This window comes from Venturia canescens, chromosome 5, assembly GCF_019457755.1.
Source record: "Venturia canescens isolate UGA chromosome 5, ASM1945775v1, whole genome shotgun sequence".
In the NCBI taxonomy this organism is placed as follows: Eukaryota; Metazoa; Arthropoda; class Insecta; order Hymenoptera; family Ichneumonidae; genus Venturia; species Venturia canescens.
The window spans coordinates 15,320,518-15,335,934 of NC_057425.1; the positions used below are offsets into that span (position 1 = coordinate 15,320,518).

Below are 15,417 nucleotides of genomic sequence, written 5' to 3' on the forward strand. Positions count from 1 at the left end.
TAATCTCTCTATGAAATAATAGATACCATTATTACGAACAGACACAAACTAGATTTGGGATCTTGGGATTCCATTCACCTCGATATTCCATACATTTAAAGATTGCCGTTTCCGATTAGCAATGCCTGACGATGAAATTTTTGCGATACGCGTCAAGCATAAATTAACTTATCGGCCCCATCCTGAGAACTTCTCATTAAAAACATGACCATCCGACAAACCAAATTTAAAAATAATCCTAATTTTTAAAAAACATGATTACGTCACGAGCCCAGAAAATTTGTCTATATTAAAATGTCATAGATACTTTCGAGAATTGAATCTGTCTGATTTTTGTGTGCAGTCATGCTCTATTACGGGATGTTCTGAATACTGAGACTGTTCATATTTTTTTGAAATTTAATATCTGAGGCACGATTTAACGAGAATTTATTTTGTTTTCATAGAAACTTGGTGTAAACACTACAATGGCTAAAAGTAACGACTTCGTTTTCATGCAGTGAAGATTAAAAAACTTTGCGAGTTTTCATACCTACAGACTCTGGTTTGTTTGGTTATTTAAGGATGTTCAATGATGCGTTGTATGACGTATCATTGAATGTATATTTTCTCACACTATGGAGTCGTTCGAGTATGAAAAACAGTGCTGCCAATATTTCGAAAATGGGAGCGTAATATTCGTTTCATTTAAATAAAAACTCATAATATGACAAGGAATATGTAGAATGGAATACTTGTACTTTACGATAATGATAAACATCGAAAAAACTTCTGATTTATATTACTCGCGTGCTTAAAGGTGTATGTGATGACGGAGGTTATCACGAAGTTTTAAAGTAAGTGCTTCGCATCCAGTTGCAACTGTTGTTTTTCTGTTGGAACGCGAGAGCGACGTTCAAAGATTATACGTAAAGAGCCGTTCTCACGTTATATATTATTGGATGTTAAGTATTGAGACTTGGCAAACCAAGCCCTTTCTTCTCTTAATCTTATATTTCACTTTACCATATGCAGCATGTTTTACTATGATTGTGAATTCCGGAAACTGTAAGAGACCTAAATATATTAAGATTCGATGTATCAAAATGTTTTGTTGATAGGAAAATAGGTATCCGTTTTTTCCGTTCCAACAATAGGAGCTGCAACTAGGAGATACATAGAAATGGAGAAGATTGCCCGGATAGGTCAAAAAGTTCGGTCCTCATATTTTTTTCAAGCCTTATCATTGCTGCGAATACATTAAACACAATTATTTTTTATTTACTTATTTGAATTTTTTTGGAAAAACGAGAGGGCTAGCAAGGAAGATTCGGTCTGTTACCTTTGTGTATGTTTATGAAAATTATTTCAGTTCAATACTTTTATTATAATAAAGAATGTTAAAAAAACGAAAATCGTGCCAAGAAGCGTAAGAAAAATGAGAATAAAGTCATTGTACATATTGTAACATTTATGACCTAAAGCATTTCGATAGATCAATGTAGGAGGCACAGTGTTTTCTGGAATTTGGGGCATGCCATTATCGATTTTAGATTTGACCAATTTGAGGATGCTGGTACGAGCTATCGGTAGTTGCTAATTATGAAAAATGTAAACGAGGTATTAATGACTCACACCGTTATGCTTTGAAACTATGAGGTGAAATTTCAACGAAAATCGAATGACGAGAGATAAGGGAATGCCGTTAAATTTCTACTGAGATCGATCTTTAGAAAACTTGAGAGAGTACTGAAAGCCCTTGAAGTACACTCGCGTTCAAAAGTTTGGGTTCACCTATCGAAATTTCCACCCACAGCAAAAATTTGATAGCTCAGTCAAAAATTAAGAAAATCTAATTTTATAAATGTCATTTTAAAGTGGAAGAATCGAGCTTCTTTATACCACCCTGTAATATTGTTTGTGATTTTTTTAAACTGAAATGCACTTTAGAACAGAGCGGTTTTCCGCCAAATCTTTGACTCTCGTAAACTGGCTATCTATTCGAGAAGAAACTTTTTTCTCCAGTTTCGTCCACAACAGCTTCTAGATATTGTAGCGTATTTCAAAGACTTTGGAGTTCAGAGAAAATAACAAGAAGACAAAAAGTTGTGTGAGTTCATAATACATTTTCTGTAATTATTCTAGAATTTTTCTTCGAAATTTTTTCTTCCCGACACTTTTGCCCAGGTCTCGGCTGAAAGAGACGGTATAACTGGAGAATTATTGGATTTGGGATAAAATTTCAAGATAGAAGAAAGTCTTAATTTATGATTTCGAATTCATTGACATTTTTTCAATTTTTTTTTCGATTTTTGAATAAAAAAACCCCACAAATTTTGAAAAATTATGGAGCTTTTGCTACTCTCCTAAAAAACTATTATAGTCGAAACTGGAGGAGAAAATTTCTATTAGATAAACAATTAGTTTACGAAGGTCAAAAATTTGTCAGAAAACGGCTGTATTTTGAAGCACGTAGCGTGTACTAGCTCAAAAAAAATCATAAGAAATATAATGAGGTGGCAAAAGGAAGCTTGATATATTTGACTGAGCTATCAAACTTTTACTGTGGACTGAAATTTCGACAGGTGAACCCAAACTTTTGAACGAGAATGTATGTCGAGGGTTCAATGGGTTTGGTAATCAATCGCGAATCTCATTCCCGAAAATATAAAATTGTATCGATGAATCGATTCTTTTCATTTTTTTCTCGTTTTTATGTGGTTTTTAATTATTCCCCGATGAATCGTAATTACTTTTTGGAGTTTAGTTTGAAAATAAAGTTCCGTGAGTCTTTAATTTTAAGGGAAAAAATCAGATTGATAAATCGAACGTCTGATAAAGCATTGATATGAAAAGTAAATACGGGGATCGAACAGAAAAATTTGAATGACATCGAGATGTCAGGGAAAAATGCATCAGCGAAAATCGATTGCAATAACACGTAGACAGTGCTGATGGAGGTTTCGTTGTTATACTATCATCGTTCATACAGTCCGCAGCCAGCCGCTTTATAGTGCATAAAGTGTGCGACGAATGGCAGCTGTGACGAGCTGAAAAACGTTCACATTCGTCCACATAACTATAACGCGAGACCGTCTGGCCGATAATCAATGTAACGTCCATTGGAACTAGAATGAGAGAAACGGAGAGGTAGCGAGAACGAGAAGAAACAGAAGGGGCTGAGAATTCTTCGTGTGAGTGAATCTTGGTGAAAGGGCAAAGGTGTCCACTAGTCAGGGACATACGTCGAGAATAACTATTCTTTTCCACCGATTTTCTTAACACCGATTTCTTCTGATTTTTTTCTTGTCTGTTTGGTCATTAAATAACCAAAGTATGCTGAAGGCAAAGCTGCACCGTCTCGAATCGAATTATCGATTCGGTTTTTGCATTCGTAGTTTACAATCTTCATCATATGACCGCTCGCTGCTAATTACAATAATTTACAATAATTAAAATAATCTACAAATTATTCTGATTGAAATCGTTTGAGATTTCAGTCTATTCAATGACTCGAATGACGAAAATAGAAAATAATGTCGCGTACACATATAAACTCGATGATTCATGTTTAAGGTGGTTCCTTCATGAGACAGTTAAATTAGGAAATTATTTGAATTTGGCACACGTATTGTTTAACATATGAACGACGCCTCTATAAAATTTGAACGAGTTTCACCATCCCGAACCCGAGATATATGTAATTGAAATTGACTCAATTAACAGGTAACATATGGAGCATGCATAGGCAAACAGCACATTATTAATTCTACCGCTAGTACTAAAATTAGGAAGTTTATAATAAACGAGGAGGAGCTAGAGCAGGATATCACAGATATTGTGAAAAAAAATCAAGGTGATTGACCATCTAGTTTGACAGATATAGTCTCGAGAAGTACGAAGGTTTAGGCTGCATACGATATATTTTGCAAGCGAACAAGCTAATGTCGTCTGTACAGGCAACCTTTTCTGTGTATTGAAGCGTAACCCGGATAGTTCCGTCAAAAAATTTACTCGTGATGTCAGATCAAAAATAGTATATTCCACACCTAGGGAGGGAAAATACACTTTAGGGCGGAAATACACACCTAGGGCTGAAAATACTATTTCTTCACAGTCGGTCGAAAGTACGTACTTTCGGCACCGATTTCAGTGCCGAAATTTCAGTACAATAATAGCACTATACTGCTACAAATCCGAACGAATAACATACATTTATCCTTCCAGATAAAGTCAATGCAATGGCCAAAAATAAAGTGACCAGACTGATAAAATGAATATAGTCGTTCAGAATCCCTTTTCATAAAGTAAGGTTGTGACGCGTGAATTAGCTGTTCATTGTCATCGCTTTTCCGCGATTCCGATGGGTTCTCGTAAAGGTCTATTTTTAGGTTCATAAGAATGCAAATATTCATATAAATTATCTTTGCTAATCTTGTTCTTTTGATGCCTGCCCCCCCGACCAGCAGCACTCGCTTCTCTCGTGCAGCAAATGTCGGGGCAGGCATCAAAACATCTTATATCGATAGATGCATATTTCGGAAGAAACGTACTTTCGACCGGCTGTGAAGAAAAATAGTATACACCACACGGGCAGAAGTTTGATAGCCCTGAACTGCGCGTCAAACTTTCTGCCCTTGTAGTGTAATATACTATTAGATTAAATTTTATGAAAGCAAATGATATTTGTACTATATCTGCTGGCACTGAGTACGTATATAGGGTCTTTACAAAGTTATTGATTATAATCCGAACAAATTGTCAACCCTTTTAAAATGCAGACGGTACATAACTTTTGGTTGGGGCTGTCGCAGAGGATCAACTTTAATGAGTAAGAAGTCCACGATATGGAAATATTATATTGAATTTAAGGTTTATCGGAAAAAAGTATAATTTTTAGTAAACTACAGCAAATTGAAATATTAAATAACTTTTACGTAATGCATTCAATATGCTCATTTCGAATATGCGATGAGAAGAAAAACGTAATACGGTGAACGCAAAATTTATATACACTTGAAATTGTATGTCAGGTCAATGAAAAAATTGAAAAACAAAATCATTTCCAATCTTCTGTTGGCCTTGAATGAGATCACGATAGGGATTAAGCTCACTGTGGTTGTGCCTATTTTCCCAAAAAATTTCGATAAAAGAAAACCGTGACTAAATCCGACCAGAGCAGGTTATGGAAAAAAGAAAAGAAAAATCCGTAAGAGAAATAAAAAGAAGTTTCGACCTCCAGAAAAGTTTGACGATAATTGGACGAGCTCTAAAAAAATATTGCCGTATTTACCGGAAATAAAAAGTTTCAACGGAATCTCGCCAGATTTTTCTAAATAATAAAATATGTTGAAATTTATCTTTCAAATATTTATCAGATTTTCATTTTTTTTTATCTCAATCAATATCTTGACGTCAGTAAATATAAGAAGGAGTACGATAAAAGTGGAATTTTTCTTTTTTACATCGGCGTATAATGAGTAAAATTTCATTCGAGTTAAATGCATTTTACGTAAAATTCATCGATACTATGAAATTAGTATCAGTTTATTCAATTTATTGTTAATATGAAAAGATTGACATATCTCGTTAAACGTACTTTTAGGTGCGCCAGATCATTGTAATTAATTCGTTCGTGATTGGTCTGTTTTTATTTATCTATCCTCGACAAAATTCTAGAGTCCCGCCATTTTTTATTATGACATTTCACCCTCAAAATCGACTTGAATGATAGCGTCCTTGCCTTCTTCAAACATCATTACGTAACCAGAGAACGGGCCGTTCACTCCCGGTGGTACCGAATCCGATGGAGGATCCCATTTTGAAATACCCCAGTCACCCTTTGGAGTGCATGGAAAATATGCGAATATAGTGAAATCGAATTTCGAATGAATTAATTGCTCTATACAATAATTGATTGGGCTAATTTTTCATTCGAAAGTTCAGTAAGTATTCGCTAAAAAAAAAAATTATTTACTCTTACGAATGAAAAACTAAAAGTCGTTGGGAAAGCGCATGTCATTCAAGATCAAAAATGGAATATACGGAATGACATTCTAAGACTTTCGATTATTTGCTCAAGTGTTTTGAAATATTGAGAAAATAAGATGTTACGAAACACAAATTTTTATGAGCAAATGAAATCTCATGCACTTTATCTACCATTGAAGGTCTCCCCTCCCTGCTACCAAGAAACTTAGTATTGACTTACAAAGTGAAAAGATTCAAAAATTATCGCAAGAGCTTATATACGATTCGGGTGCAATCACACTTTTACAAATTGATCTAGCTGTTAACCGTTTCATGTTTCGTACATGATATGGTTTTAGAATGCAAACTCACCGAAGTGAAGGGGCATTCTTTTGGGAATGTGCCATCAGGAGTGCCGGCATCGACGAAAGTCTTTCCGATTGTTTCATCACTCAAAGCTTCACAGAAAGATGTTACCTGTTCAATAGGATCTTGACCGTCCATTTGCAAAAAGAATTTGAACTGAAACAGAGCATTTTAGAACAGAACCGTTCTTTCAAAATTCACATATGAAAGTATATAATGATGAATCAATCCAGCTCTTGGTATTGAATTTGTACTATTTGTACGAATCAAAAACAAAATTCCATGAAAATATCAGAGTAAATTATCTGATAGTGCGATTCGTAAAGCAAGCGATTCGTAGGAGCACGGACACGTATTTTAAAATAAATAATGAATTAATGTTGGAAAAAATGCTCAAAAAACGTACTAGCATATTGTCTGGAACTTCTTTTTTCGTCGGCATTTTACCGTTTAGCTGAGAGTTCTTTTGTCCTCTACCAATCTCAAAGGACCACGGATCAAAGTAGTCATTGGCATTGTTCGTGACTTTGATGGTGTTCATAGTGATAACTGTGGCTGGCTGTGAAAGCAATAAGTTATCACCAATCTAAAATCCTTTAAGGATTACTTATTTTATTTGAATGGAAATGATACTTTTTCAGTTTTGAAAAATGTATTAAGCATTTTTTAATCATAGATTTGATAAAGTTGATAAAAATTTCCGTATTAATTGCGAGTTGGAAAAAATCGTACATCACCAGCTACGAGCGTATTTAACGCTACCACAGAGAATGAAACAGCCAAAACGGTAGAGACGAACATGATGCCCGTGACTTGGAATCAATAACTGAACGATTCTTCTTATTTGGATCACGCTTTTTATACATTTTTTTCCTTGTTCATATGAATTGGCGAGAGGTTGCGTGGATATCATCGTTGAACGAAAGAGGAAATGTAACATCCGATTACATTGTTGAACAGAATAGCTGAATCCGATAATACTCAAGTTTATGACAAAAGTTCACGTGACGAGTTGTGTACAATATTTTGATCGATGAGAACGGGATGAAATGTGGGAAACGAGAAATTACTCGCTTCGTTACTACAAACTAATATATCATGATCGCTATAACTAGCGATTATGTAATTTGAAATGATCCATACGATGCGAAAAATAACGTGAGAACTTTCAATTCAAAACGAAGGAAGTATCGCTCGCTGAGCTGTACATGTTCTCAATACAAATTGCAATACTATTGGACTGATTGACGATCAAACAGTTATGCGATTATATATTATGCTGATCGTGGTCGCGATCCTGATTGCTTATCGTGATGTTGAAGTGGTCGCCGTTTATAGAGAACTGGTTAGATAAAAAAAAATGAGAGTCCCATTATGTAATGGGATGAATGCGGTTCCGATGATCAATTTTTTAAATATTTTATATACACACAACTGTTGTACCAAATCTTTAATCCGCTTTTAAAGTTTAAACCGAAAGTTTCTATACATGTAAAATAAAGACATTCCGTCGCAATGAAAAATTCCAGCATTGTGTATATAATGTTAATAAAAAAATTGTTTTTGAATCCTCTTATGGATCACATATTTCATAAAATGGCTTTTTCACCACGACGTTAATCTGTACAAGATGAATAAGTTTCTCTTATCTCTTTCCCCGTTTCATTCATTCTGACTGTCGATAAACCATCCGCAATGATACCGGCAATGAGTTGCAAACTTTGAAATTAATATTCGTGCAGAAGATGAATTAAACGAAGTGAAATTAAAGTTTGAATCTGCACCCAACTGTTGCCTCATCTGTTCAGAAATAATTACCTCTGCCAAGCTTTCCCTCAACCTCCCAAGTTTCTCGTTTATTTCCATGTGTGAGTCAATCGTCAATTCTTCTCCGATGGATTTTCTTCATGATGAAGAACATTGGGATTCTTGTTCTTTCTCACTAAAGTTATTTCACGATCAAATCACTTGCGGTTTTGAAAATTATATTTATATACGAGAAAGCAAAAACAACTTTTCGTGGCTGATAAATGGACCGAACATTCCCGAACATTCTCCAACTAAGACTCAAATAAATTATATAAATAGTTGTGATTTTAAAAGAAAGTTGATGATGTAGAAGAGAGCTATGCGATTTCTATGGAATAAAGTCAAAGTCGATAAGCCGGTTTCTTTGATGAAAGAAGATCACATAGAGAAATGACTGAAAGTTTCTTCTTTGCCGTCTTTCTCAGTGTGCTGAATCACCGAGATATACCGATAGAACTGTGCACGTTCTCGGAAGAGCTTCAAAGCATTCCAGCTCTGAAGACATTTTATTTCAATTCCTCTTGCACGGTTCATTCGAAAAAAAATCGTTTCAACATGTCGCATAGCTCATCTCACCTTCTTTTTATTTCTTTTTACCGTTGGATTTTTTTTATCTTGAGAGTCATTGAAGTTTTACTTTTTTCCGGTTGCTTTGACTATAAAAATCGATAGAGAGAAGGGAAGAGAGAAACATTCAAATAGTTTCCTTGATTACCGATGGAAAGTTCGCTCTTCGGTAATTTGGATATTTTTGTAAATATTTTCATCACAAAATTGACACTATGCGAATTCGCATCAAGTACGAGTTACGGAGAACATCTTCTGAATCATATTTTCAATGAAGTAAGTATTATATATTGGAAATAATGAAAGTCTAATTATTTGTCAAAGTGGGTTAAATGTCGTTGGTCGTTCGATCTTTACCCTCAATTATTTCCAATTTCCCGCAGTAACGTTGTTTGGTCACCATACTCAGGTACAACATACTCGTGACAATGTTGGCATTTGGATCCGGTATTAATTCGGACCTGTGACGCGCGATAAGGAGGCCCAAATATATCGGTTAGTGGTGCTGATAAATTACAGACTCATTAACTATCAAGTGGAAGGAGTAAAAGAGAAGGAAAAACGAAAAAGTCAGGTAGGGGCGTGGTGTGCTATTGAGTTTCTCGAATGGTTGCCACTTGTGAATAGCTTATAAACATTGGACCGCAGTCGCAAATTACGATAATAAACAATTAACGATAATTGAATAATTCGAAGTCGGAGCAGGCTTGAATGGAAATGGTGGGACCGCTGGAATGAGGGATGGAATTTCAAGGGGTGGTTTCAGACTTGTCGACTCCAATCGACGTCTATAATCGCTTTTTTCTATAACCCCCATTCTTCCTTCCACTATCTTTGTCTCTCCGCTCCTTTTGTATTCTATTGATTAGCACTTTGAGTATTCTTCTATCCCCGTGGTTCATAGAAGAGGGTACAAAAAAGGCGTGAACTGGCATTTATAGATTCTCCGTATGAGAGAGATTGTACTTTTCGACCACTGATCTTGAACAATTTCAGGAATTTATTTTAGAAATATTTAACTTTTATTGCATCGATCTTTAAGATACTTTTGGCTTTTATTAACCGTATCCTCATAAAGTATCCCTCATTAAAGTAGAGATATTAATTTCATTATTCTTTCTTTTTATTCGTCCCATTCTCTATTATTTCTCGTTATTAAATTATTACTCACTAAATGGAGAAATTCTTTTGGAGTGAATTTTTTTTGAACAACTTTTGCATAAGACTCGACGTTATTTTATTTCGTAAATGTTTTACCATTTTTTATCTGTTCGTAAAACACCGTTAATTTGAGTCGCTCACGGCTGCCCTCGTAATTTTATCACGATAAAATTTTCACCGAAGTTCCTTCAGCTCTCCGACGATTTTCAGGCGAGTTTAGCTCCACTATTTTAAGCATTGGGGAATGACATCCGGGATGAGGAAACATTAATGGAAGGTCCCACATGTTTTGAAATAAACGCCGAACCGTTGGCATTTCATGGAGAATTCGTTAAATTTCATGATTTTGTATCTGAAAGCTTTTTGAGGAATTTGCTCAAATTTCAGCACCAACATTTGAAATAGTATATTACGTTACAAGTGTGAAAAAGAGGAATAACAATATGAGTGGGGTAATGTTTTTAGCGATAGTCTTAGGTCAAGCGTAGCCGAGTGACAGACGAAATGAGCCAAAAATTGAGGGAGCACGAGCTGAGCCGAAGGCGAGGCAAGTAATCCCTCGGTTTGGCTCATCTCGTCTAGCACGAGGCGGGGCGGAACCCACGACTGTTACTAAAAATATTAACACACAAGTTAATATTTCCTCTTTTTAACACGTGTAACGTACACTATTTTTTGACATTAGTGTGTGGAAAAGTCTTCTTTGGGAAAAAATTGAGTAAAATACGTGGGGTTTAAATTAAAATATTAAAAACACATATTTGAAAAACGATTATTTATTTATTTTCGTCTTACAAAAATGGTTTTTTTTTTAGTATTTCAAACGGTACAAAAAAACAAACATTTTTTTATTAACTCTTTCTTCCCTTGGTAACGCGATGACCGATGAATACATAATGACTACGTTTACACGGCGCTCTTGCTCCGGTTTAGTTATATCGATAAAAATATAAAAAATACATATCTATAGATATATATATATACCCTGTATATACAAAATCGGAATAAAATCCCCGTGTAGACGTATATTTATTCTGGTTTAGTTATACATCAATATCGATATACAAAATACATATCTATTGATTTAAAACAGATAAATGATCGATGCTTTTAGCTAGATAGGTATTGAGGAAAATAAAAACACCGGATTGGCTAAAACGTAACTAATGCGATACCGTTCAAACGATTGCGGAGAAATAAACCTGAAAGCGTAACTATAAAGTCAGCTATAATAAACGAAAAATAAATTTGTAAACAAAAAGGAACTTTTCGTTTAGAATCATAAAAGTTACAAAAATTGCCACTTTATGCTCAAAAATTTGTAACCAAAAAGCGACTTTTCCGAGCACGAATTTCAAAAAAGAATTTTTAACATTTTTCAAGCGATCACGATTGACCAAAATAGAATGAAAATTACTGATTAGAAAAGAGTACCAACAATTTGCAAGGGTAAAATAGAAAAGAATGTCTTTGAAATGCGCTTGAACCGTTAAATGGGACTCTTCATGCTGAAGATCTGTAAACGCTTGGTAGAGTGGGGAGGAAGAGTAGAGAAACCGCTACAATAACGTGGTTACGACTAATTGACGTCGGTGGTGTTCGATCGAACGTGGGTTAGTTTTGGGGGTGGAGTTGGCGACGTAACGACGCCAAGCCTACACCGAGTTTCAATTTGATAAATAGGCGTATACATACAGATAGTGTATGTGGGTCTCGCGATTATATGTAACATTTGCCACAGTGAAAAGGACTTGACTTGGCCACCTCTCGTTGTTTGTCGATTGATTCTGATTGTCCAATCCGATCAATCGGCACAAACGAGCACAGCTAAATGATCCAACTCCTCTTCATAGTTCTTGTTGATTTAATCCCCTCAGCGTTTGATCTGGCTATCTCCTGTCCGCAAAACCCTCAATCCATGCTCTCTCTATCTCTCTCTCTTTCTTTTTCTCACCCCCCCCCCCCCTTCCCCCTTGTTGTGACAATGCCAATAATGGAAAGAAAGACCAGCTGAGAGCATTGTCAGTTGGAAATAGCAGTGGTGGTACACCGTCAACTGCAGTTGTAAAAATAGATTGGGCAATTACGATCGTAAAAGAAAAGGACGGAATGGCATGTAAGAACGAAATTATAAAAATTATAGTGGAGATAGTTCGGGAAGAAATGCAAATCGTAAATAAGGAAATGAAAGAGCTTAAAGGAATTGACAAAGCAAAGATAAAAGACCTCGTAGGAGCAGCAAGGACAACATATAGTCAAGTTGTCAAAGACAGGAAGAAAGAAAAGGTTATAATTATTAGACCGAACAAATAACAAGAAAGTGAGGCTACGAAAAAAGCAATAAAAAAAAAGAGACAATGTCAGGAACATGGCTGTGGGTGCAAAATGATTGAAGAAAGATAGCCATGCAACGGTAATTCTGGGTTGTGAAACAGAAGAAGAAATTGAAACATTGAAAGTAACCATGCAAGATAAAATGGGCGATAATTTTAAAGTGACCGAGTCAACACAGACGAAACTAAAATTGAAGATTATAAATATCGACGAGAAAGAAATGAAATTGGAAGACCATCAACTCATTGATACAATCAAAATGAAAGACACGGTTGAGTCACTTAAAAGGTGTTAGATTCATGTCGTTAAAAGAATTCTCAAGAAAAGAGAGAGGGAGACTGATTCAGGGAAGAAAGAACAATCATAATTGTAGTTGATGATCAAACTCATAGTGCGTTATTGAGCAAAGAAAAAATCAATAAAGGTTGAAAAAAAATGCCGAGTTTTTAATCATGTGAATGTTAAGAGATTCTACAAGTGCTGGGGTTTCTACTATATAACAAAAAACTGTACAAGCGAAGAAAAATGTAATAAGTACAAGGGAAATCATAAGACGAATGAATGTACGGATTCGAAAATTCGATGTGTTAATTGCATGGAAAAAAATCAACAGTACGAACTGACAATACATGCATGAGGAAGATATAGAAGAAGAATTCTTGTGAACAGTAGTCTATGAAAAATATGATTTGGTGATCACTGTGGAAAATTTATTAAAAAGAGTGTAAAAAAAACGTTTGAATAGCATGTGTATGGTATATAAAGTAATGGTGCAAAATCGGGTAATGAGAGTCGTATTGCAATGCGGCAGGTATCCGAAGGAGAATGACATACGGCAGGTGCTATAGTTTATGCTGTAAACCAGATGCTAAATTGTAATCGAGCGATACGTTTCCGAAAAACAATGAGCGTGCAGGATAAAGCTTATTTCACATATGCACAGTAAAATTATGTCCAGATGTAAGAAATTTGTAAATTAATGTACTACAAAATAGCTGAGAAGTAAACAATCAATCAATCGATCAATCTCTCTCTCTATCTATCTCTTTATAAGAGAACACTCTCGAATCCAACTTTCACTTTGCAGTTTCATCACTCGAGTTGAAAGCCACAAACTGGTCTTATAAATTCACACTCTTTCATAATTGAATGTCAGTTTAAATGATTTTCATTTTATTAATTAATTTCCATACATAATGGAAGCAATAATCCACATTTTTCTCATCCCATGAAATAAATATTTTTTTGAATAAAACGTTGAAAAAATATTCACTGAATGTACAAGCGAATACACAAGCTTTTACAGTGAAATAAATATTCACATAAATTTTAGTGTATCAACGTCGATACTTCATTTATAATTCATACATTTTCCTATACACACAACGAAATGTGTCTTTGCGGCAGTGAACCCAGAATTTTTTAACGATATTGGAACTGACGTTTTTCAGGATAAAAAAATGCTTGCTTTCGAGTGTACGCAATAGATGCGAAATACAGATATTGTCTGTTTGTATATACTCGAATTTCCGGGTGAGACAGATCGATGGAGTATAGACACATGTATATATATATATATATATAAATATTCTTCGGAGATTTTCTGTATGTTTCAAGAAAAATGTCACCATTTCGTTTCATCCCTCGCAACAAGGACTCCGAGCGAGCAAGACACGAAATCCTTTTCCTACAAAGGTTGGCGTGCTCCTTGTCTTCATCCTTTTCTTCTTCTTCGAATTTTCTTCTTCCTGCTCTATTAATGCCTCTGCGTATCTCGTTTTTCCATGTTTCCGAGCGATTCCCGAAGCTCCATTCTTCCTCCGCTATTCTTTATTCCCCATTCTTCAACTATTTATACTTTTTTTTCACTTTCAGCTTTTCTCTCGGGCCGTGCACTTTTACATCTTATACGACGTTCAGCAGCTCGCTGAAATTCACACAACGACGGGCATTCGATGCCCGTCGCAAAAATCAAAATAAAAAATGAAAGGGAAAGAACGAAGTTGAGGTAGAAATTGTAGATGCATTTTCAAGCCACCAGCGAAGAAAGAACAAGAAAAAATATATATAAGTCGAGAAAGAGAGTGCTCGAGGACGTAAATCAAAAATGAAAAGAGCTACGATCCTGCTCGGATAAAGTCCTTCAACTTCCATGAAATTTTAATAAAAGCCCCATGAATGAAAAATCATCATATTTAATTTGTCAGCCGAAGTCCTCGAGAACAATCCTGCTTGAATAAAAATGAATGCATCCTCATAAAACGAATAAAAAACTAAATAGAAGTCTCATGCAGCAAACCGAGAGCTTTCATCCTAAAAGCTCTCTCATTAGAGTCTCTCAAAGAACACCAAAATAAATGGGAGTATTACAATTAAATCTTATTGTTTGTTTTTTATTTATTCTCATTCCAGGCACGTACTTCATTCTCTACGACTTTATTGACTACTTTGACAAGGATCAACCGGTATTGCTGACACGGGACAAGTTCCTTGGAATCATCAAGAATATATTCAAAAACATGTCGGATATCGAGCGCGAGGCGATCGCTTTCCAGGTAATATATATATATGATTCCTTTACTATATTCTAAATACTGAGAGTGTCTTTATGAAGGATATTATCGATGTTGGATAATATAGTGATTTCACCAAACGAACATTTCATACATTTTCATTGATTGAACAGTGATATTTACATTAAGAGAAACTAATTTTATCAGCAATCACAACACCTAATCATCCTCTGGTACAAACGTTATGAAAATAATAGCAATGATCTGTTGATAGAACATATCACCTCATTTTGTAGCGTACAATGGAATCTTCACTACTCTGGTAAACCACGAGTATATTACGCAGTCAAGAAATCCATCTACATAAATATATAAATAGATGCATTCATGCATAGAATCATGTTTCCAGAACCCCTTCGTACGATCACAAAGTGGTAGTGTACGTAACCGCATACATATGTATGTATGTTTTATATAGTCATCGTCTTAGGTGCGCATGCACCTCGTATATGCTGAATTTATACACTCGTAGATTTTCCGTACCAAGTCCATTTTCGCTTGGGGATATATGTCAGATACTTCTTCTGTTGTTGATTTACTAACAATTGTGGCACGAGTTTCAAAATTTTGGCTTGGATGTTCGTCATATACTTATTCCGCAATTTGCGATGCACCAACAATTATGCCAAGAGCAATGCTCGTGGAGGTTGTAAAGAGC

At 35.2% G+C, this 15,417-nt stretch overlaps 2 protein-coding genes across 2 annotated transcripts in view; one reads left to right on the plus strand and one right to left on the minus strand.

Moving 5' to 3' along the window:
* Window positions 1-15,417, plus strand: part of LOC122410432 (acetylcholinesterase-like) — a 180,967-nt gene that overhangs the window by 52,290 nt on the left and 113,260 nt on the right. The window contains exon 2 of the mRNA XM_043418554.1: window positions 14,599-14,741. Coding sequence (XP_043274489.1) covers window positions 14,599-14,741 — 143 coding nt within the window. The remainder of the gene's footprint in view (window positions 1-14,598; window positions 14,742-15,417) is intronic.
* LOC122410433 (uncharacterized) lies at window positions 5,482-7,182 on the minus strand. The gene is made up of 4 exons (XM_043418556.1): window positions 7,048-7,182; window positions 6,722-6,874; window positions 6,322-6,471; window positions 5,482-5,819 (listed from the first exon to the last, which is right to left on the minus strand). Exons 1-4 carry the CDS (start codon window positions 7,114-7,116, stop codon window positions 5,676-5,678), a joined length of 516 nt encoding a protein of 171 aa, XP_043274491.1. The 5' UTR covers window positions 7,117-7,182; the 3' UTR covers window positions 5,482-5,675.

What these genes read in the sequence shown, in the direction of transcription:
- LOC122410433 (XM_043418556.1), bottom strand. Translation starts at nt 7,116, where the DNA reads ATGTTCGTCTCTACCGTTTTGGCTGTTTCATTCTCTGTGGTAGCGTTA. An exon ending in ATACGCTCGTAGCTGGTGAT is followed by an intron (nt 6,875 to 7,047) that starts GTACGATTTTTT and finishes TTGCTTTCACAG; the next exon opens with CCAGCCACAGTTATCACTAT. An exon ending in AAGAATGCCCCTTCACTTCG is followed by an intron (nt 5,820 to 6,321) that starts GTGAGTTTGCAT and finishes TGCACTCCAAAG; the next exon opens with GGTGACTGGGGTATTTCAAA.